This window comes from Schistocerca nitens, chromosome 7, assembly GCF_023898315.1.
Source record: "Schistocerca nitens isolate TAMUIC-IGC-003100 chromosome 7, iqSchNite1.1, whole genome shotgun sequence".
NCBI lineage: Eukaryota > Metazoa > Arthropoda > Insecta > Orthoptera > Acrididae > Schistocerca > Schistocerca nitens.
In genome coordinates this window covers 343,512,270-343,535,744 of record NC_064620.1, presented here as the reverse complement: position 1 = coordinate 343,535,744, position 23,475 = coordinate 343,512,270, and the positions used below count along the sequence as shown (strand labels likewise).

Genomic DNA, 23,475 nt, shown 5'->3' with positions numbered 1-23,475 from the left:
GTTGTGTATGTCTTGCAGCTGTTGAATAAAGCTGAAAGGAATTACTCTACAACACAGAAGGAAATGTGATGATAATACATATGTCATAATGTACTTGTGATAGTATTTATATGGTAGGAAATTTAAAGTAATAAAAAATGTGTAGCACTGAAATGGCTGTTATGTTTGAAAGACCCATCAAACAGGTTAACACTTTAAGCCTCAGTTAAAAAGTTTATGTGTTGTGAAGAATGGGTCACATTGTGTGCAGTGGCAGCAAGCACTAGCAGCTGACAAAAGACTGTAAGCTATCTTTAACACAGCCACAATTTTTTGTATGCAACAGAGTGTATGTAAGCAAACAGAATTCAGACCTCAGGTGTGATTCCGGGTGTACTGTGGAAAGAAGTATTAAGACAGGCACATGTTCATGTGTGAGTGCACTGTTTTGGTCAAAGAACCATGGGACAACATGTAGCTATACAGTACTGGTGGTGAACACATAAGTAGGAACAGTATGTGAAGAACTGTGTACCTTGCACACAGTGAGCTGAATTGAGCCAACACCATATTCTGCTACAAAGGTCATCATAGTCTAGTAAACTATTTGATGGTAGCCAGTACTAGCGCTCCAGCTGTAGAGTAACAGTTCAGCTCCCAGCAATATTAGGACTAGGTGCATCTCAAAGACCCATGGCTAGTGGAGGCAGTGTCTAGTCGTAGTTGAGGACTGATGACCCACCAATGGAGTACTTTCAGTGTACACTGTGATCAATGACAAGTACTGCACAGCTTTTATGGCAGTATTTCTAACCACTCAGCCTGATTCAGTTGCGAGGGTACGTCACTTCTGGTGATAAAGACCACAGTAGCAGTGCAGAGCCAAGCCCCAGAATGGTGTAACCCAGATCACAACTGAGGTGGCATGGCCCCTGGCTCATGGTGCATTGACAATGTTGCGGCCCTGGTAGTAGGTGAAATTGCCCAGTGTGCTAACTGTGCTTATGGCAGGGAAATGCACTATGCAGCCTTCTGCCTTGCCTGATCACAGGTTGTGGATGCTAATTTGGAAATACAGTAGCATGACATTGCATATTGCCCTCTTGAATTATCTTCTGGCACAGTGAGCCTAAAGTGAACAATGTATTTTCATCAGAAGAAGTGAACAAAAGAATATTATATAAAGGACATAACCATACTCCCCACGGAAGGCTTTTTAAGGATTGTGGAATCCTTATGCTTACTTCCTAAAATATTTGCACCTTAATGGATATTGTTGCTCATCATAACAATCAGTATCATCTCAACTGTGATTTATACAATCAAAGCAAGACACACAAATACTTTTCATGTGGACTTTACCTCCTTGTCTAGGGTTCAGAAAAGAATTTTGTACTCTCTTGGGAAGATATTGAACAAGCCCCCATCTAACATTAAGCAGTAAATTGAGGATCCCTGTCAGTTAAAAAGAAAATTAAAAATCTTTTTACAAATTATCTAACTTTCTGAATTCAGGAACTGGAAGGAAGATGGAATGTAGTACAGTAGAAACCAGATACACTGTGATCTGATATACCACAGATTTGGATATAACATGCTATGAATGATTTTTAGACTCTCAGTATATTTTATAAACTTAAGAAAAATCTTATTACAGTCTGTATGTAACCTTTCTGCAGTATAATTTACTGCTGCAACCTCCAAGCTCTGTAAACAATAACCAAAACAGCTGGACATAATTAAACTCAACCTTTGGTTTTTCTTATCAACATATAAGAATTGCTGCCAGACAGAAGCTTTCGATACACATCTCATTAACATTGTAAAGCAGTCAACAAAGTGACTGCGTAACAGTGCTTGGCAATAATCAAAATGAGCACCACCATCATGTGCATCATAAATTATCAATTTCATTGTCCAGGTTTTTGTGTGCTTTTTACAATGTCACAGAAACAGAAAGCATATTCTGTGTGTGATAAACTAAAAATTTTTGACTGTGTGAAGATTGGTGAAACTAAAGCAAGTGTATCATGTGACTGTGGTGTACCTAAGAAACAATCAGAGGATGTGTGAAAGAAGAGAATAAACTTACAAGTTTTGCAAATGGAGTTGAAAGTCTTGTGGTAATGTACCAAACAAGGCAAAGACAATGAACTCAACAACTGCCTTTATAGGTGGCTTCTAATAAAGAGAACTGAAGATGTATCACTTTCTGGGACAATTATTGAAGCCAAAGATGAAAATTTTCACTTTGATTTTGTTGTGACTCGCCAATCATTCAAAGCACTGCCACACAATTACGCGCGTGCTCTACGTGCGGCACTGTCTGCCAGCCATGCAGCAGCTGCCCCACCTAAGCGGCCAGCCGAGCAGCGGCCGCTAGACTGGGACTCAGTGCTCATTCGAATGCTAATGTGTACACATGTCTTGCTTATCAACTTACTCTGTGACTTATATGTGTTGTGTCATTCTGAAATATATGTGTTAAACTTGACGTTATAACAATTGGCGACGAGGTAGTTGATTTTTCCTTTTCACCGTTGACCCACAGGTTTCCATGACTACTGTCGAGCAACTGTTGCAAAATCTCCTTGAACAGCAAATGCTTCTAACAGCGGCGATTCGCGATTTCATCGCGGCATCAAATGCGGGGCGTTTCTTGTTGTTGGCTATACCTCCTTTTCCTCCTTATGACGAGATGGCAGAAGACTGGTCTGATTATGAAAAACGTCTTTGACAGTACTTCTTGGCATTTCATGTCACGGACGAACAACCATGTAAGTCTCTGTTCCTTTCTTGGATTTCACCTCAAATGTATTGGTTGTTGTCGCAATTGGCTCCTTTGAAGGATCCTGCATCTTTGTCCTTTGCTGAAATGTGCTCACTTCTGTCTGCCTATTTTCAAAAGCAAACGCATGTGGTAGCCTCTTGTGTTGCCTTTTATCGTTGTCAAAAACAGCCACATCAATCCTATCGTGCTTGGGCTGATGAACTTCACGGCCTCAGTCGATAGTGTCAATTTGTTACTGACGTTCACAAAGAATCCTATGCCGATTCCATGGTACAGGATGCTATTATCCGGTCGGTGCCCGACAAAGAAGTTCGGCAACAGGCCCTTCAGTTGGCAACCTGACTCTAGATGAACTTCTCTCCATTGCGCAGTCTTTTGAAATTTCTCGCGACACTGGGGCGCAAATAGAGGTGTGGAGTGATGTCAGGGAAATACAACCTTTGTGCACTGTTGACGACGTGTGCGGCACGTCCCCGCCGGCCGACGTGGCCACAGTGCACTCCCACGCGCAGCCTGAGCCTAACCGTAAACAACCTGCTAAGAAACTGCAGCAAAACCCACGGCAACTTCCTTCATGTCCCCGGTGTTTTACCTAACATTCACGCGAGGATTGTCCCCAACGTCGGACTGTGTGTCACAATTGCAAAAAGAAAGGTCATGTGTCTTCCGTTTGCAAATCCGACCGCATATATGATGTTCATGAACATGACGCTGATTCTGATTCTGTGTTGTCTGTCAATTGCACTTCTTCCCTTTCAGGGAAGTTATTCCTCACTGTCCAAATCCTTGGTTGAGATGTTAGCATGCAGGTGGATACCGGTTCTGCTGCCACTATAATTAATTCTCAGACGTATCTTCATTTGGCTTCTCCACTCCTGTCACCTGTCACTTGGCAATTACGGACTTACAATAAACAGATGATTTCTCTCTTGGGACAATTTAATGCTGAGGTATCTTACAAATGTGTCGTTCGCACTGTTCCCATATTTGTGGTCGATCATAGTAATATGGAGAATCTTTTTGGTTTCGATGCCTTTCTCGTTTTTGGGTTCTCCATAGGTGACTCTGTCAATATCATCTCTGATGCTTTTCCTTATGCTCAATTGGATTCCTTGTCGACAACATTTTCGTCCCTTTTTTCTCCTGGGTTAGGCTGTGCAAATGACTTTGAAGCTCATATCACGCTCAAACCCACTGCTCAGCCTAAGTTTTTTTAGGCTCAGCCCATTCCTGTGGCCCTTCGTGATCAGGTAAAACTGGAACTGGATCATCTCACTGCTTCAGGGGCCTTGCTTCCTGTCACTTCCAGTGAGTGGTTCTCTCCTGTCGTTGTCGTTGCTAAGCCAAATGGTGATATTCGTCTCTGTGGTGATTTCAAAGCCACTGTAAATGCTCAATGCCTTATTGACACTTACCCTATGCCTCAACCTGAAGAATTGTTCACTAAACTTGCTGGAGGCCAGTATTTTTCTAAACTTGACCTGTCAGAAGCTTATCATCAACTTCCTTTCGACGCTGCTTCCCGGCAGTTTCTGGTTCTTAACACGCCTTTCAGCCTCTATCAATACCAATGGTTGCCATTTGGGGTTGCCAGTGCCCCTGCTCTCCTTCAGCAATTCTTGGAACAATTATTGCTCACTGTCCCTGGGTGTATAAATTACCAGGATAACATTGTTGTCACTGGCTCCACCACTGACGAACATCTTCAAAATTTCCGCACACTTTTTCATGTCTTACAGACTGCAGGTCTTAAGTGTAATCTTCAGAAATCAAATTTTTTTCAGGCATCTATCATGTACTTGGGGTTTCAACTCTCTTGGGATGGTATTCGTGTGCTTCAAAAAACTGTCACTGCAATCGATGCCCTTCCTTGCCCTACATCTGTTAAGGAATTGCAGCCCTTCTTGGGGAAAATAGCATACTATCACAAGTTTTTACCATCTGCTGCTTTGGTGGCTCAACCGTTGCATTGCCTGTTGCATTAAAACGTGCCTTTTCACTGGTCTGTGTCATGCGATGCGGCTTTCCAGAAATTGAAGACTATGCTGAAACAGACCCCGTGCCTAGCTACTTATTGACTTGGCCAACATCCTGTTCTTGCCATCGATGCCTCTCAATAGGGGGTCGGTACAGTCCTTGCGCACTGTTTTTCTGATGGTTCTGAACAACCCATTGCCTATGTCTCCAAAACGCTCACAGATGCCCAACAAAAGTATTCTCAAATTGAAAAAGAAGCTTTGGCCATTGCTTATGCTCTTCATAACTTTGGTGTTTTTCTCTATGGATCCAAATTTCATCTTTTTACGGATCACAAACCACTTGTTTCCTTGTTTCATCCATGAACATCACTTCCCGACAAGGCAGCACACCGCCTCCAGCATTGGGCTCTTTACTTGTATTGTTTCAATTATGAGATTCATTTCTGGCCAACGGCTCAACATGCAAATGCTGATGCTCTGTCTTGCTTTCCCATGGGTCCTGATCAGGCATTCGATAGGAACGAACTTTTGTGTTTCCACCTGGATGTTGCCGAGCAGCGGGTTGTGTACGGGTTCCCCATCACTGGGGACAGGCTGGCGGCTGCTACGGGTTCTGACCCTCACCTCTCCCGGGTTTTACGCTGTATTCAGAAGGGTTGGCCAGATCGCCCGTCCTCTAAGACTTCTGATCCGTTGTGGAACTACTACGCTTTGCGCAGTCGCCTCACGGCTAGGGATGGTGTTATCCTCCTTTCCACTGACAATGCTTTGCCGTGTATTGTGGTACCTGCGTCTTTGCGTGCTTTGGTCTTGTGCCTCCTTCACCAAGGGCACTGGGGTGTGTCTCACACAAAATCTCTGGCGCGCTGTCATGTGTACTGGCCTGGCATCGACTCTGAAATAGCAAACATCGTCGCTGCCTGCGGCCCTTGTGTGTCACAGGCTGCTGCCCCGAAGTCATCTTTGTCACCGTGGCCTTTGCCTGAGAACCCCTGGGAGTGCATTCATGCTGACTTTGCGGGACCCATTTTAGGTACTTATTGGCTCCTCGTAATTGACGCCTACTCTAACTTTCCTTTCATTGTCCGTTGCACTTCGCCTACCACCGCAGCAACCACCAGTGCTCTCACCCGCATTTTTTCTTTGGAAGGCCTCCCCTCTACTCTTGTTACTGATAATGGACCGCAATTTGCCTCTTCCAAATTTGCAGATTTTTGTGCTCGTCACAGCGTTATGCCTGTCACGGCCCTGCCATTCCATCCACAATCCAACGGTGAGGCTGAACGACTGGTCCGCACATTTAAGACGCAGATGCGGAAATTTCTGACTTCTTCTGCTGCTGCTGATGCGCTTCTCCAGTTTCTGGTGTCTTACCGTTTCACCCCCATGGGCGACCACAGCCTGGCTGAGCTCTTACATGGATGACAGCCCCACACGCTACTTCATCTTCTGCGGCCTTCCACCTCACGGCCGCGGGTGCCTTCACGTGGCCGGTTCACCGCCGACGACCTCATCTGGGTATGGGGATATGGCAGGCGGCCAAAATGGAGCCCAGGCTGCATCTTATGACACCGTGGCAGACGCCTGTATGAAATCCAGATGGACACGTGTGTTGCAGTGTGTCATTCGGACCAGTTCCGTACGCCGCTACACCACCTTCGGCTCTACCTGATGCTCAGGATCTTGACATCTCTCAATAATCACAATGCAGCCCTCTCACCATCATCGTGATGCCAGCACAAGAATGGACGCCACCAGGAGACGTGCCCATGCAGGAACCGGATGACCATCCTCTGTCAGAGAAAATCTACTCGCCTCCTCCTCCCACGGATGCCGACACATCGCCCATGTCTCCTGTCATATCAACTGGACTTGCCGCAATGGGCAGATTGGTGCATGGGGCCCCAGCAGATTTGACCCCTACGTCTCCTGTCATCTCGACCCGTTATCATCCGGGACACTTCCGTCCGTACGGGAAGCCTCCTCCTTGAGACTTTACAGCGTGTCAAACAACGCCTATGGACGTTAGCCATATCCAGGACACCTCCATCAAGACCAGTGCAACAATTTCAAAGGGGGGAAAAGTGTTGTGACTCGCCGACCATTCAAAGCGCCGCTGTGCAATTACGCGCGTCCTCTACATGCGGCACTGTCTGCCAGCCATGCAGCAGCTGCGCCACCTAAGCGGCCAGCTGAGCAGCGGCCGCTAGACTGGGACTCAGTGCTCATTCTAATGCTAACGAGTACATATGTCTTGCTTGTCAACTTACTCTGTGACTTATATGTGTTGTGTCGTTCCGAAATATATGTGTTACACTTGACGTTATAACAGATTTACATAGCAAGAAAGGCTGTATAGCTTAAAACAGATGGCTTTCGAAATGGAAATATCACTATGGAATTTGCCAAATGACGATTGAAGGGGGAGCGAGGTCTTCCAACAGTGAATCTGCTTCCACAAAAAATAATGGTAGCTGAAAATGTAATAGGTTATTCAGTGTATAATTATGATGAAATGCACTTTCTTCCAACTAGAATTCTTGATACAAAAAAATCATTAAATAAGATGGTTTTGAAAATGAATAAAGACAGAATAATCCTCCTCTTTGCCACAAGTAAACTGGGCAGCTATAAGCTGATACTTCGTTGTATAGGTGGAAGTAAAAGGCCTAGATGTTTCCAGCACATAAACATGTCATCATTACAATTCACTTACAGGCTTTCAAAGAGTGCTTGTATGACATGTGACATTTTCATCAACTGGTTCGAAGAAGAGTTTTCTCTGTCAGAGACAGGACCTACAGCCACTTAAGCTGAGAGAAGAAGCTCTACCAACCCTTGATCACTGTCCAACTCATCCACCTGCTGATGTGTTGCAATCAGAAGATGGAACCTTTGTTTCTGTCAAACTACACCAATGGAATTAATTCATCTGCTGGATCAAGGCATCATACAAGCATTTAAGGCTTGTTATTACCATGAACTGCTCATTTCTAATGTTCTTTAAATTTAAATGCAGTATGGTACAATATGCATAAAATTGGATTACGTGTTCCTCCTAACTCACCACGCAAAGTTTATCAATTCAGAACTCACTCTTGATACACTGTGCACATGCTACACTGTGGGAGTAAGGCATGTCCAGCAACAACCATGTTATATTGGGCTTCTCCTGTACATATATATCAGCAGTATTGACAGTGCCAAGCGTGCTCTCAGCAGTGAGTGTATATACATGTACAATAGTCAGTCAGCTCCTTGCCATCCATGTGTTCACTGTGTAAAAAGAGATGTACATTGTATTTAACCTTTCATTAATAAATATTCTTCATGTGGTAGCAGAGTGTGTTTGTTAAGTAAAAAGACCATTATTCAGAAAAGTGGGGATTGATTGTAAACTTAAAGGAAGGCTCTTACTCACAAATGGTGCTTTGTAAAAATGGGCTTGGCTGATATTAAGATACCAGCATTTGATAGAGAAGACTACAGGAACTGGAAATTTTGAATGAAATTACATACAGTGGTTTCAAAAGTGAAAACGGGCATGAAAAATGAGGATACACAGGAAGAAGTAAATATGACCAGAATGAACTTCATATGTCAAGCAATTTTAAAGAGGCAACAGGAATTTGTGAGTGATAACAATATTTGAGATGAGGGAAAAGTTCAACAGATTATAGTCCAAAGTATCAACACCACTGTAAACTGTGTGAAGAAACACATTGGAAAAACTGAGGTTAAAAGACTATAGTGACATGACAACACTTTTCAGTATTTTTGAGGAAAAAATAAAGGAAAGAAGTTCAAATTAACAAGTGTGAGAGTGAAGGAAAAGGAGAGAATAAACTACATGTTTAGAACCTTGCCAGAATCTTTGAGCTGTACTGAGGACTTGATCAACGTTTTGCAAGAAGAAGATTAGACAGTCAAATATGTTAAAAGTAAAATTCAATTGATGTATTTAACAGACAAGGATGAAAGTGAAGGTGCAAACACCAATGCATTTCAGGCTGAATAAAATACCAGTATGAGGTATCAGGAGCAATTTGTGATGCAAGTGACAAACCAGGATATTTCAAGAGGAATTGTTGCCTGTCAGGAACAAGCAGAAATTCATGGATACAGACATCTTCAAGGAGGTAGTCATGGCAGTTAACAACAAGGACCAAGTGAGCAGTAGAGCAGGAGTTACAAAATCTGGTCTGTGATTGATGTAAATAATAAGGTTCAAGAGATGGCCGTCATTCAGAACACAGAGGATATCAGCAAAATGAAAACAGCTTCAGCAATTTGGTTATGAAGCTATAGACCTAACCTACGTTGGCATGTAGTAAGTTTGAGTCAGGTAACAGTGTACAGATTTATGGGTTATTTTAGACTGTGGTTGCATAGGTCATGTCAACAATAATGAAAAATATTTTTATGACTGCATATCTTTAAAAGACCCCGTGAATCTAAAAATTGCAGAGAGTAAAGTTTTGCAGACTACAAAAATAGGACACACGTGGTAAGTTATTTTATAAGTTTATAACTTTGTGAAGACGTGATTCCAATTGAAATGAAAAATGGAATAATGTATTTTACATCAAAGACATAGGTAGAAATTTGACTAGGTATGTTAAATTAATATAAAAGCATAAAATTGAGGCTGTAATGCAATATCCAAAAGAGAAAATGGCATCATACATTATGACAAGTAAATTTTATAAGGATGATTCAAAAGGAAATGAGCTGGGATCTGGAATGTGCAAATCAGTGACAAGAGAGTAATATTGTGGTGTGTGTAATGAGGTGTGCTTCTAACGAGAGCGTGGAAGTTTACACCCTGTCATTAGAGGGCACGCGTGCACATCACGTGACTATACAGAGTTAGCAGCAGCATGCATCAATCATCCAATGCTGCCAGTCACATTGCAAACAGTGACATGGAGGCATCAACAGAATAGCAAAGATGTGCTATTTGTTCTCTAACAGCGAAGGAGTAGGAGGAACGGACATTCATCGACGAATGTCACAAGTGTACGGTGAACACTGCATGTCCCTTGCAAGAGTCTATGCTCAGGAGGAGAATGCGTTCCTGGCACAAGTGGTGGCTGGAGATGAGTCATGGTGTCATCACTTCAAACCAGAATCAAAATAACAAAGTGTCCAGTGGAAGCATCCAGGGTCACCACCACCAAAAAAAGCCAAGGCCATCCACACAAGTGCAGTAAATGTGCTGATGTTCTTCTTTGACCAAGATGCCACCCTTCTGATTCACTTTCTGCAGCACGGGAGAACAGTGAATGCCCAGCATTACTCAAAAACCTTTACCATCCTTTGCCAAGCGATCAAATCAAAAAGACCAGGCAATCTCACCCGTGGGGTCATTCTGCTCCACGACAATGCAAAGCCTCATATGGCCAACACAGTCATGACCCTTCTGAAGATATACAAATGGGAGGTTCTTGGCCACCCTCCATACAGCCTGGACCTATCTCCCTTTGATTATGCCACTTTTGGTCCCCTTAAAAAGGCTCTGAGGGACAAATGATTCACCTCGGTCGACATCGTCCAGCTATACGTGTGGAACTGGTTAACATTGCAGCCCTGGGAATTTTATGGGATAGCCTTGTGTCACATTGGGACAAGTGTCTCAACAGCCAGGATCAATACTTCTAACATACTGGTACTGGTTTCTGTAATCATGCCTCAGGCTCGTTTCTTTTTGAACACCCCTTATAATAATGTGACTACACTGCAGTTACAGAGGAATTAGCAACAATTTTAGAATAAGTATTTATGAAATGTAAAGTGTACAATTTACCATTTTAAAAGAACTGAAGCAAAAGAAATGAAACATTAGAGACTATTCACACTGATGTGAATGGGCCTCACTCAACGTATGGTTTATGAGGGGAAAGGTATTATGTTACTTTCATCGATAAGTGTAGTAAAGCTGGTAGAGTGTACACTATTAAATCTAAAAGGCAAGTTTATGATTGTTTTGTGAAATATTTATTGAAACTGAAAATCTAACTGGTAAAACTATTAAGAAATTGATATGTGGCAATGGAAAGGAGTATTTAAATTCAGATAATTATCACTTTATAAGATAGAAATGAATCATTTTAAATGCATGCCTTCACTATGTACATAAATTAAATGGTACAACTGAAAGATGCATCAGGTCAGTTATTGATACATCAAGATGCCTGGTAGCTGAAGCAAAAGTAAATAGATTTTGGCCTTAACTAGTTTGTGCAGTTGCATGCCTTACAACAGTAATTTAGCTAATACTATTGAAAGAATAACTCCTTATGATGTATTGTTTGAAAAGAAACTTAATGGCAAACATTTAAAGTATTATGGAAATTACAGAACAGAGCATTTTAACCAAAAATTTACTTTTTTAGCAGTCTTTTTGTCAAACCTACCTGCACCTCAACATCTCCACTACTGGTACATGGTGAGTAGTGATCTATCCTTTTCATAATACTGACATTTTTCCATCCTGAATTTTCCATTATTTGATTTTATCTAAAGGAATCTGATTCATGGTGTGACCACTTTAGTGTTCTGAGTGCAAAAGCATAGATAATGAATATGTAAATAACACATGAAAGAAAAGGTTAACAGGGAGTTCAGGCAATTGGAAACAAGAACAAGAATGTGAGTTGAGAAGGTCAGCTAGAGAACATAGTGTCTGATACGTTTGATCGTTATGTCAGGAGTAATTTTATTTATGCAAACCTATTTAGTTCTGATATTCCAGAAAATATTGAATGGGTGATGAATAGTAATGAGTCAAAAGTTTGGGAGCAAGTAATGGATAAGGAAATAGAATACTGAAGATGAAGATAGTCAGCATCAAGATACTTTAACCCATCCATCCTTATAATTTTAATACTATTTGTTGAATTTTTGTACATGATGTGTTATGTTTTGGCATTTTCAATAATACATATTTTCATATTTTACATTTTATGTGACTTGCTGAAAAATCTGGCACTGCCTGTGTATTCATTTGGACAATTTTCAATTATAAACAAAAACTCTCTGAGTTTGTAGTGTACTAATACTAAAAAAATTCATTTCCATATATCTTTGAAGACAGCTCTTTTTGAAAACAGCTTTGAAATTATGAAATAGTAAAAAAAATATTCGTAATGTACAAACTTATAAGTACAGTTTCCAAATTAAGAAACATAGACTGTAGAATTTAAATTCTTAGTAATATTTACCCCCCATGAACCATGGACCTTGGTGGGGAGGCTTGCGTGCCTCAGCGATACAGATAGCCGTACCGTAGGTACAACCACAACGGAGGGGTATCTGTTGAGAGGCTAGACAAACGTGTGGTTCCTGAAGAGGGGCAGCAGCCTTTTCAGTAGTTGCAAGGGCAACAGTCTGGATGATTGACTGATCTGGCCTTGTAACAATAACCAAAACGGCCTTGCTGTGCTGGTACTGCGAACGGCTGAAAGCAAGGGGAAACTACGGCCGTAATTTTTCCCGAGGGCATGCAGCTTTACTGTATGATTAAATGATGATTGCGTCCTCTTGGGTAAAATATTCCGGAGGTAAAATAGTCCCCCATTCGGATCTCCGGGCGGGGACTACTCAAGAGGATGTCGTTATCAGGAGAAAGAAAACTGGCGTTCTACGGATCGGAGCGTGGAATGTCAGGTCCCTTAATCGGGCAGGTAGGTTAGAAAATTTGAAAAGGGAAATGGATAGGTTAAAGTTAGATATAGTGGGAATTAGTGAAGTTCGGTGGCAGGAGGAACAAGACTTCTGGTCAGGTGACCACAGGGTTATAAACACAAAGTCAAATAGGGGTAATGCAGGAGTAGGTTTAATAATGAATAGGAAAATAGGAACACGGGTAAGCTACTACAAACAGCTTAGTGAATGCATTATTGTGGCCAAGATAGATACGAAGCCCACACCTACTACAGTAGTACAAGTTTATATGCCAACTAGCTCTGCAGATGATGAAGAAATTGAAGAAATGTATGATGAAATAAAAGAAATTATTCAGATAGTGAAGGGAGACGAAAATTGAATAGTCATGGGTGACTGGAATTCGAGTGTAGGAAAAGGGAGAGAAGGAAACGTAGTAGGTGAATATGGATTGGGGCTAAGAAATGAAAGAGGAAGCCGCCTGGTAGAATTTTGCACAGAGCACAACTTAATCATAGCTAACACTTGGTTTAAGAATCATGATAGAAGGTTGTATACATGGAAGAACCCTGGAGATACTAAAAGGTATCAGATAGATTATATAATGGTAAGACAGAGATTTAGGAACCAGGTTTTAAATTGTAAGACATTTCCAGGGGCAGATGTGGACTCTGACCACAATCTATTGGTTATGACCTGTAGATTAAAACTGAAGAAACTGCAAAAAGGTGGGAATTTAAGGAGATGGGACCTGGATAAACTGAAAGAACCAAAGGTTGTACAGAGTTTCAGGGAGAGCATAAGGGAACAATTGACAGGAATGGGGGAAAGAAATACAGTAGAAGAAGAATGGGTAGCTCTGAGGGATGAATACTGAAGGCAGCAGAGGATCAAGTAGGTAAAAAGACGAGGGCTAGTAGAAATCCTTGGGTAACAGAAGAAATATTGAATTTAATTGATGAAAGGAGAAAATATAAAAATGCAGTAAATGAAGCAGGCAAAAAGGAATACAAACGTCTCAAAAATGAGATCGACAGGAAGTGCAAAATGGCTAAGCAGGGATGGCTAGAGGACAAATGTAAGGATGTAGAGGCTTGTCTCACTAGGGGTGAGATAGATACTGCCTACAGGAAAATTAAAGAGGCCTTTGGAGAGAAGAGAACCACTTGTATGAATATCAAGAGCTCAGGTGGCAACCCAGTTCTAAGCAAAGAAGGGAAGGCAGAAAGGTGGAAGGAGTATATAGAGGGTCTATACAAGGGTGATGTACTTGAGGACAATATTATGGAAATGGAAGAGGATGTAGATGAAGATGAAATGGGAGATACGATACTGCGTGAAGAGTTTGACAGAGCACTGAAAGACCTGAGTCGAAACAAGGCCCCCGGAGTAGACAACATTCCATTGGAACTACTGACAGCCTTGGGAGAGCCAGTCCTGACAAAACTCTACCATCTGGTGAGCAAGATGTATGAAACAGGCGAAATACCCTCAGACTTCAAGAAGAATATAATAATTCCAATCCCAAAGAAAGCAGGTGTAGACAGATGTGAGAATTACTGAACAATCAGTTTAATAAGCCACGGCTGCAAAATACTAACACGAATTCTTTACAGACGAATGGAAAAACTAGTAGAAGGCGACCTCGGGGAAGATCAGTTTGGATTCCGTAGAAATACTGGAACACGTGAGGCAATACTGACCTTACGACTTATCTTAGAAGAAAGATTAAGGAAAGGCAAACCTACGTTTCTAGCATTTGTAGACTTAGAGAAAGCTTTTGACAATGTTGACTGGAATACTCTCTTTCAAATTCTAAAGGTGGCAGGGGTAAAATACAGGGAGTGAAAGGCTATTTACAATTTGTACAGAAACCAAATGGCAGTTATAAGAGTCGAGGGACATGAAAGGGAAGCAGTGGTTGGGAAGGGAGTAAGACAGGGTTGTAGCCTCTCCCCGATGTTATCCAATCTGTATATTGAGCAAGCAGTAAAGGAAACAAAAGAAAATTTCGGAGTAGGTATTAAAATCCATGGAGAAGAAATAAAAACTTTGAGGTTCGCCGATGACATTGTAATTCTGTCAGAGGCAGCAAAGGACTTGGAAGAGCAGTTGAACGGAATGGATGGTGTCTTGAAGGGAGGATATAAGATGAACATCAACAAAAGCAAAACGAGGATAATGGAATTTAGTCGAATTAAGTCAGGTGATGTTGAGGGTATTAGATTAGGAAATGAGACACTTAAAGTAGTAAAGGAGTTTTGCTATTTGGGGAGCAAAATAACTGATGATGGTCGAAGTAGAGAGGATATAAAATGTAGACTGGCAATGGCAAGGAAAGCGTTTCTGAAGAAGAGAAATTTGTTAACATCGAGTATAGATTTAAGTGTCAGGAAGTGGTTTCTGAAAGTATTTGTATGGAGTGTAGCCATGTATGGAAGCAAAACATGGATGATAAATAGAATGCTGACGATTAGATGGATAGATCACATAGCTAATGAGGAGGTACTGAATAGGATTGGGGAGAAGAGGAGTTTGTGGCACAACTTGACCAGAAGAAGGGATCGGTTGGTAGGACATGTTCTGAGGCATCAAGGGATCACCAATTTAGTATTGGAGGGCAGCGTGGAGGCTAAAAATCGTAGGGGGAGACCAAGAGATGAATACACTAAGCAGATTCAGAAGGATGTAGGTTGCAGTAGGTACTGGGAGATGAAGAAGCTTGCACAGGATAGAGTAGCATGGAGAGCTGCATCAAACCAGTCTCAGGACTGAAGACCACAACAACAACAACAGTAATATTTATGTTATGGAATGTTTGTGACATCATGTCTCTTGAACTACATGTTTTACAATAATATGTGTGTATTGGTACTTTCAGTGGCATATGTTTATTGTGTCTGTAAAATATATTGTGAATGGAATTAGGAACGAAGAAATTACAAATTTAAACGCCATACATAGTGGAGCAGTTTCTGATGCGTCTTATTGTATATGACATGATATGTTTTCTGAACTATGACAGGCAGTTGGTTCTTATCTCAGGAGGAATTGTTGCCTGATGGTAAGGGATATATGTACTATGTTGGTTGACATCAGTCCAGTGGTTTAGGAGGAGATGTCAGACATACACACATTTGTGCATAAAATTTTATATGTATGTCTTTAGTCTTGCACCATAGTAAAAGAAAAACAATTTTGTTGGGAAAATGCCAAAAACTATAACATTCAAAAGTATTGCATGTTATCAAAAGACTTTTAAAGAATATGATAAAAGACATTTGTGTAAGAATTTGACCTACATCTCTTTGCACCAATTAGTCAAATACATATGTGGTATTCATGGAATTCACCAATGAATTTCATGAATGAAAATTTTAAGTTGCATTTGTAATCACGCCTTTGTCCTTCCAGAAAAATAGGATTGATAACAGTAGTTCGTTGCTGTTTGAATAAGAGATGTGATTTATATTACAATCCAAGTAACTGACTATTATCCTTTACCAGGATCATCACTGGGCTACATAAAAGTTTGGTTGATGGAGAATTATGGCTTTCCACATGATGTGAATATATGCCTACCCAAACTCAGACTACAGTTTCCATTTCTCCTGAAGGATCGTATTGAGGGGCGTGCAAAACGCATACTGTATAATCAGCCACTGCCTCTCCTCCTGTCATCATACCGAGGACACCTGCGGGGCATCAACCATCTGGAATACCTCTCTGGATGTGAGCTTTTAATTAGGTATCACATTTTCTTAGTATGTTTAACAGTCATCACTAAACTGATGAAGTAAAAGAATTTTTTTTTAATGAAATGCACCTGTAGAACAAAGAAGTTCGCTATTACATGAACAAGCAGCACTGAACAGATTATTATGAATGCAGTAGTTAGGTATTATGCTTTAAAGTTAAAATATTTTGAGGCAGCCATTCCAGGGCAATTATATTGGCAAATTAAAGACAATAGTGAGCAGTTGTTTCAGCTTTGTGAAAGAATAACGAAGTTCATAAGTATATCTGAACAATTCACTTCATCACTCATATTCTCATCTTTCTACAAATACATCTACATCTATGCTCTGCAAACCACCATGAGCTGCATGGCAGAGGGTACATCTCATTGTACCAGATGTTAGGGTTTCTTTCCGTTTCATTCACGTATGAAGTATGGAAAGAATTATTGTCTGAACGCCTCTGTGCATGCAGTAATGAATATTATTGTCATGATCCCTACATGAGCAATACATAGGGGGTTGTAGCATATTCATAGAGTCATAATTTCTAGACAGTTTTCAAAACTTTGTTAATAGATTTTCTTGGGAAAGTTTACGTCTGTCTCCATGAGTCTTCCAGTTCAGTTCCTTCAGTATCTCTGTGAAGCTCTCCCATGGATCAAACAAACCTGTGGCCATTTGTGCTACCTTTCTCTGTATACATTCAATATCCCCTGTTATTCCTATTTGGTATGGGTCCCATACACTTGAGCAGTATTCTAGAACCAGTCACACGAGTGATTTTTAAGCAATTTCCTTTGTGGACTGATTGCACTTTCACAGTATTCTACCAACAAACTGAAGTCTATTAACAGCTTTACCCACAACTGATTGTATGTGATCATTCCATTCCATATACCTACAAAGTTTTACACCCAAATATTAGTATGACTTGGCCGATTCCAACAGTGACTCATTGATAATGTATTTGTAGAATACCACTTTTTTTTTTTTTTTTGACATGTATGAACATTGACAATCTTTGTATCGCTATCAGGATCTGACTGAATATTTATGCAACTTCTTTAGACAGTACTTCATCATAGATAACTGAATCATGTGCAAAAAGTCTCAGGTTACTATTAATAGTGTCTGCAAGGTCATTAATATATAACATGAACAGCAAGGGTCCCAACACACTTCCATGGGGCACAACTGAAGTTACCTCTACATCTGAAGATGAATCTCCATCCAAGATAAGATGTTGCACTCTTACTACCAAAAAGTCCTCAATCCAGTCACAAATTTGACTTCATACCACCCATGATTAAGCTGTTGACAATAAACATAGGTGTGGTACTGAGTCAAATGTTTTTCAGAAATCAACAGACATTGCATCTAGCTGACTGTCTTGATCCAAAGCTTTCAGTATTTTATGTTAAAAAAGTGCAAGCTGTGTTTCACATGATAAATGTTTTCATATCCATGTTGGTTGGCACTGACGTCAATCTGTTCAAGATACCTCTTTATGTTTGAGCTCAGAATATGTTCTAAAATTCTACAACAAACTAATGTCTTGGATACTGGACAGTAGTTTTGTAGATCACTTCATCTACCCTTCTTATAGATGGCTGTGGTCCATGCTTTTTTCTCAAGAATTGGGCATGGTTTTTGTTAGAGAGATCTACAACAGATTCCAGTTAGAAGAGACGCTAACTCAGCTGCAAAAGCTAGTAGAGATTCCACTGGGCCCTGGAGCTTGTTCAATTTTAATGCTTTCAGCTGTTTCTCAATACCACTGATAACTTATAATTATTTCATTCATCTTTTCAGTGATACAAGGATTAAACTGGGCCAATTCTTCTGGGTTTTACTTTGTAAAGGAACATTTGAGAATGGAGTTAAGCATTTTAGCTTTTGCTTTGCTACTGTCAGTTTCAGTTTCTATCTCAGTTGCTAGGGAGTGTACACTAATTCTGGTGCCACTAACAGGCTTTACATGCAACCAGAATTTGTTTGGGTTCTGTGAAATATGATTTGACAATATTCTGCTGTGGTAGTCATTGAAGGCATCACACAATTGCTCTCTTGACAGCCAAATGTGTTTCATTCAGCATCTCTCTGTCCATAGCTGTATGCTTTGTTTTACATCTATTATGCAGTGATCTGTGTTTCTTTAGATGTTTCTTTACAGTGAATGTATACCATTGATGGTCCCTCCCATTATGAGATATGTTACTGGGTACATGTCTGTCCAGTGCATGGTGAACTGTTCTTTTAAACTTGAGCTATAGTTCATCTACATGTTCCTGTCCTGTCTGAAAGATTCAAGTTCCTCACTGAAGTATGAGATTACTGATTTTTTTTATCTAGTTTACTGAAGAAATATATCTGTCTGCTTTTCCTAATGGTCTTTCATGCTTTGGTAATCACTGTTGCCTGAACTGGGTCATGGTCACTGATACCAGTTTCAGTGTGGACATCCTCAAAGAAGCCAGGTCTACCTGTTACCATTAGATCTAATGTATTTTGATCATGAGTTGGTTCCTAACTATCTTTTCAGAGCAGTTTTCAGAGAAAGCATTTATTAATGTTTCACATGATGTCTTATCATGCCCACCACTTACAAACCTGTAATTTTCCCAACTAATAGTTGGATGATTAAGGTCTCCACAAAAGATTACAGTATGACTGGGGAACTTCAATGCAAGTGAACTGAGGTTTTCTCTGAAGTTTTTGATCACATCAGGATATGACTCTGGCTGGCTGCAGAAGCATCCAATTACCATTTTATAACCAATCTTGATACTGAGTCTTGACCAAACAGTTTCACATACAACTTCAGTTTCTATCTCAGTGGGTTTGAGTTTCTTGTCTACTGCAACAAATACATGACATCCATTTCCCATTTGCCTATCCCAAAAAAACTCACTGCTACCAATTTCAGGTGATGACCTGCTTTCCATCATAGTATTATGTGAGCTTCACTGCTTTTCAGTAGTGCTTCAAACTCTGGCACTTTGTTATGAATGTTTCAGCAGTTAACAATTAGGATTTTAACACAGTCACATGTGGGAGGGATTTCTTTTGATCTTATACTGTTGCCTCCATGTTTCCTACAACTTCATTTATCTATACTGGATGGAAAGCTGCCTAAACTAAAACAAGTCATTTGTATACTCCCCACACAGTAGCAGCCTCTGACATGTAGTGCACACATCACCCATTTAGGAAGCCTTTAGAGTTCTCAACCCTCTTACACAACTCCAGGAACTCACAGCCTATCTTTCACAGAACTTTGGAAGTCTCTGGCTCAGTCCCACTCGACTCACAGTCAGACATCCATCATCAATTGTGGGAAAATGCTGCAAATTATGAGCTTCATTAAAACTCCATGCACAAGGCTGGTCTTCCCAGCCTCCTCTGACAAGTGCTGGAATGACCTAACTATGACCTTGGAACCCAGAAAACAGGCAACATTTGTTCCAATGTGCAGTACAATCTGCAGTGGTTGCAAACTGTTCCTTCAATGACTGATGGAATAGCCTTTTCAACATGTTGAATGAGGCCACCCCAGGAAAACACACTGAGGGCACCTGGTGTCTTTTCCTGTCTCTTGCTGCTATTTCCCTATGGGTTATGATCATTTTCCATATGTTTGAACTGCTGATGATTAATTGACCCCTAGCATTTTGTGTTTGCCTCCACTTGACACCAGACAGAACAGCCTCTCCTAAAACAGGTGAAGTGAGTCCCACTGGCTCAGTTTCAGTTTCAGTGAAAGACAATACCTCAAACTTGTTGGTTAGGGGGATTGGTTTCTGGACTTGTGCATGGTGTGCCCTGTCACCTGTCAAACCAGCACACATCAATCTGCAATTGGTTGCTCACTGTTCCTTCAATGACTGATGGAGCAGCCTCTTCAACATTTTGAATGAGGCCCTCCAGGCATACACACTGAGTGCACCTGGTGTCTTTTCCTGTCTCTTGCTGCCATTTCCCTAAGGAGGATGCTCGACATGCTGATGATTAATCAACCCCTAGCATTTTGTCTTTGATTCCAGTTGTCACCAGACAGAAAAGCCTTCCCCAAAATCAGTGAAGTGAGCCCCCTGGCTCTTTTCAGTTTCAGTGAAAGACAGCACCAAGAAACTTGTTGGTTAGCAGGATTGGTACAAAACCCTGAGTCCTGCCTGGTCCTCATCCACTCTGTACAGGACGCCTATATTTACCATAGGTGCACCACTCACAGGTGGATGAGTAATGAACAATCCTATACTTTCTGTGGAGGATACAGAATCCACAGGAGAGGATAGTACATGAGGTACCTCTGGTATCAGTATCACAGGTGTGCAACTCTCAGAAGCTCTTCCAGCACACTGATTTGCAGCAGCTGCCAATCATTTGACAGCAGTCAGGGTGATTCCCAGCTGCTTGTGAACATCAAACAACTCATCCCGTGAATGAGAACAGCATCTTCAGCGTGAGTAGTGATTTCTCATATCTCCTTTTTGAAGTCAGTTTCTATTATAATAACAATCCAAGAATTTAATAGCCACTGATATTTTTCACAATATGGTACTACATTTGACACTCATAAATTTGTCAGTATTACAATAAAACTGACACTTTAACCTGTTCAGTACCAAAATTTATCCATGTCTGGTTACAAATGTTTTTTTTTTTTTTTTTTTTTTTTTTTGCTGAAACAGCTCAAAGTTTAATAGTTCTGATATTTATATCTAATACTGTTTAAGCACTATCTTTTTCCTTGATACAACTTAAATTGAGCATATTAAGTTCAGCTGCATGTTGTGCCACGAGTTGGTCAGCTTTGCTATTGGCAACTCAGTAACTGGTCTCTTTTACTCATAAATTATTTACATTATACGAGAACTTTCCCACTTAACTATGGCATTTAGATGTTAATATTTTCTTAAGTCAGTAGGTTTGCAAACCTTATTTCTTTAGCATCTTAAGTATTATTCTGCTTAACAAGTGCACATTTAGACACACATTCTCATCTCATTTTTATGTTTCACTTGGTGTCTTGCCTGTTTTGTAACTTCATTAGTTTTGAGTTTTATTTGTTTTGTGGCTGCAAAATGAATTTTCTGCCTTTGACTCAGTGCCATGGTGCCACCTCACACTACTAGTGTCCAGCAACTGCCACACAGCCAGGAAAGACCCACTCACAGCAACTCTCCAGGCTACCTCCTACCCTGTTAGTGCCGCGCAGGATAGCCACATGGTCTGAGATGCCTTGTCACAGTCCATGTGACTTTCCCCATCGGAGGTTCGAGTCCTTCATCGGGCATGGATGTGTGTGTGTTGTCCACAATGTAAGTTAGTTTCAGTTAGATTAAGTAGTGTGTAGGTTTAGGGACCAATGACCTCAGCAGTTTGGTCCCATAAGATCTTACCACAAATTTCCAATGACTCTGTTTGCCAGTTTATTTTGTGGAATTTATTTCCACCAATTGGAGAAGCTGAAGTGTCATCTGCTGGCTAGCAGACAGATTCAGGTGTAACCTCCTCCTGAGCTGTGCTCCAATGTGTCATGACTTGTGCATGCTGTGTCCATTCACAAGTCAAATTAGCACATGTCGAGTCATGTCTTTCTGTCATGTCTCAGTACTTGACATAAAAATCATTTTGTGGATCTCTGCAAACATTATTTGCAAAGAGGGTTTGCCACAAATGATTGACATTGACAACAGCCCACAGTTTACCTCTGCACTATTTCAATACTGCATCACAGGCAGAGGCATAAAACATTTGAGAGCCACATCCTTTCACTTGGAACATAATGGAAAACTGAAACTGGGCATGCTTCCAGGCTTAACCCTAAATTTCATTCTCACTGTTATATCCACTTTTGATTTTTGAATACGACTGTCATAGGTCTTCACATCTTCACAGGGGCTCTACAGCATAATACCACAGGAACAACAGAGTTGGTGCATGACTATTGCTTTCACAACAACAAGGGATATATTTGAAATGGATTAAATGTGCTCAAATGTAACCAGCCAATCAATAGGGATTAAATAAATAATAATGACATGAAAGTTAAGTTTACAGTGTAATGCAACTGACTGAAGCTCACCAACTGAAGCGTATGATATATCTCTTCAGTATACATCCGGACATACTGCACCTTCATTGCCTGGACATATATTTTCGATTGTGTCATGATTTTCAATTTATATTAATAATAGCATAGATGAACTGGGCCTTCAGAATGAAATATCTTAACTGAATTTTATAATATGAGGATACATATGATCATCAATGTAATATAGTTTTCAATAGGAATTAGAACAACTTTATTCAGGATTTTAGTCAATTCTGTAGTAAGTAATTATAGTGGTGATGTGTTTTTGATAAAATCTTAGCTCACATGTTTGTATATTAATTGTTAATGGGGCTTATTTTACAAAATTTATGTAAAAACACATCTTTACAAAATAATTTACTTACAATCTGTTATTCATTCCTGCTGAAGATGTTGTCACTTTTAGATTAATTTGAACAATCTTGTTCTCATTGTATATTATGACAATGGCAACTGCAAAAATATAAAAATAGTTACTCATCGTGACAATAGAAAATGATAGATTTCTACTCACAACATAATGGAGATGTTGAACTTTAGACAAGTGCAACAAAAAAACTGCTAAACAAGTAAGATTTGGGCTGAAAGGCCTCCTTCTAAAGTAGACAACACAAACACCTGTTCACACAAGCAAAATTCACACACAAATGTGCATTGGCTCAGATCACTGAGGCTGGACTGTGAGCAACTGCACATATCAGGAGAAGCAGCTTGGGTGGTGGAGGTAAGGAAGAGGCTGGAGCAGGGAGAGGTAGGCATAGCAGGGTGGGGGTAGGGGACAACAAAGTGATACTTGTGGGAGAATTCAGCGGTATGGTAGGGATAAGGTAGGGCAGCTACGTGAAATCAGGAGATTTGACAGGGGGCGGGGAAGGGTAGGGGGAAAGGAGCAGAAAAGGAGAGAAATAAAAAGACTGTGGGTTCATTGGTGGGATAGAAGGCTGTGTAGTGCTGGAGTGGGAGCAGGAAAGGGTATAGGTGGGTGAAGGACAGTGACAAACTGGGTGTGAGGCCAAGGGGTTTACAGGAATGTGAGATATATTGTAGAGAGTGTTCATACCGGTGTAATTCAGAAAAGATAGTGTTGGCAGGAAGGATCCAGGTGGCAGAGGTCATGAAGCAGTCATTCAAGTGAAGAACATTGTTTTGGGCAATGTGCTCAGCAACTGAGTGGTCCACATTTCTCTTGGGCACAGATTGTCTGTGGCAATTCCTGCAGACAGC

The 23,475-nt window shown here is 40.7% G+C and overlaps 1 protein-coding gene across 1 annotated transcript in view; it reads left to right on the top strand.

Annotated features, from left to right (window-relative positions):
• The window catches only part of LOC126195609 (WD repeat-containing protein on Y chromosome-like), a 455,713-nt gene that overhangs the window by 335,435 nt on the left and 96,803 nt on the right, over positions 1-23,475 (top strand). Inside the window, exon 12 of the mRNA XM_049934234.1 lies at positions 15,922-16,162. Within this exon, the coding sequence (XP_049790191.1) occupies positions 15,922-16,162 (241 nt within the window). The remainder of the gene's footprint in view (positions 1-15,921; positions 16,163-23,475) is intronic.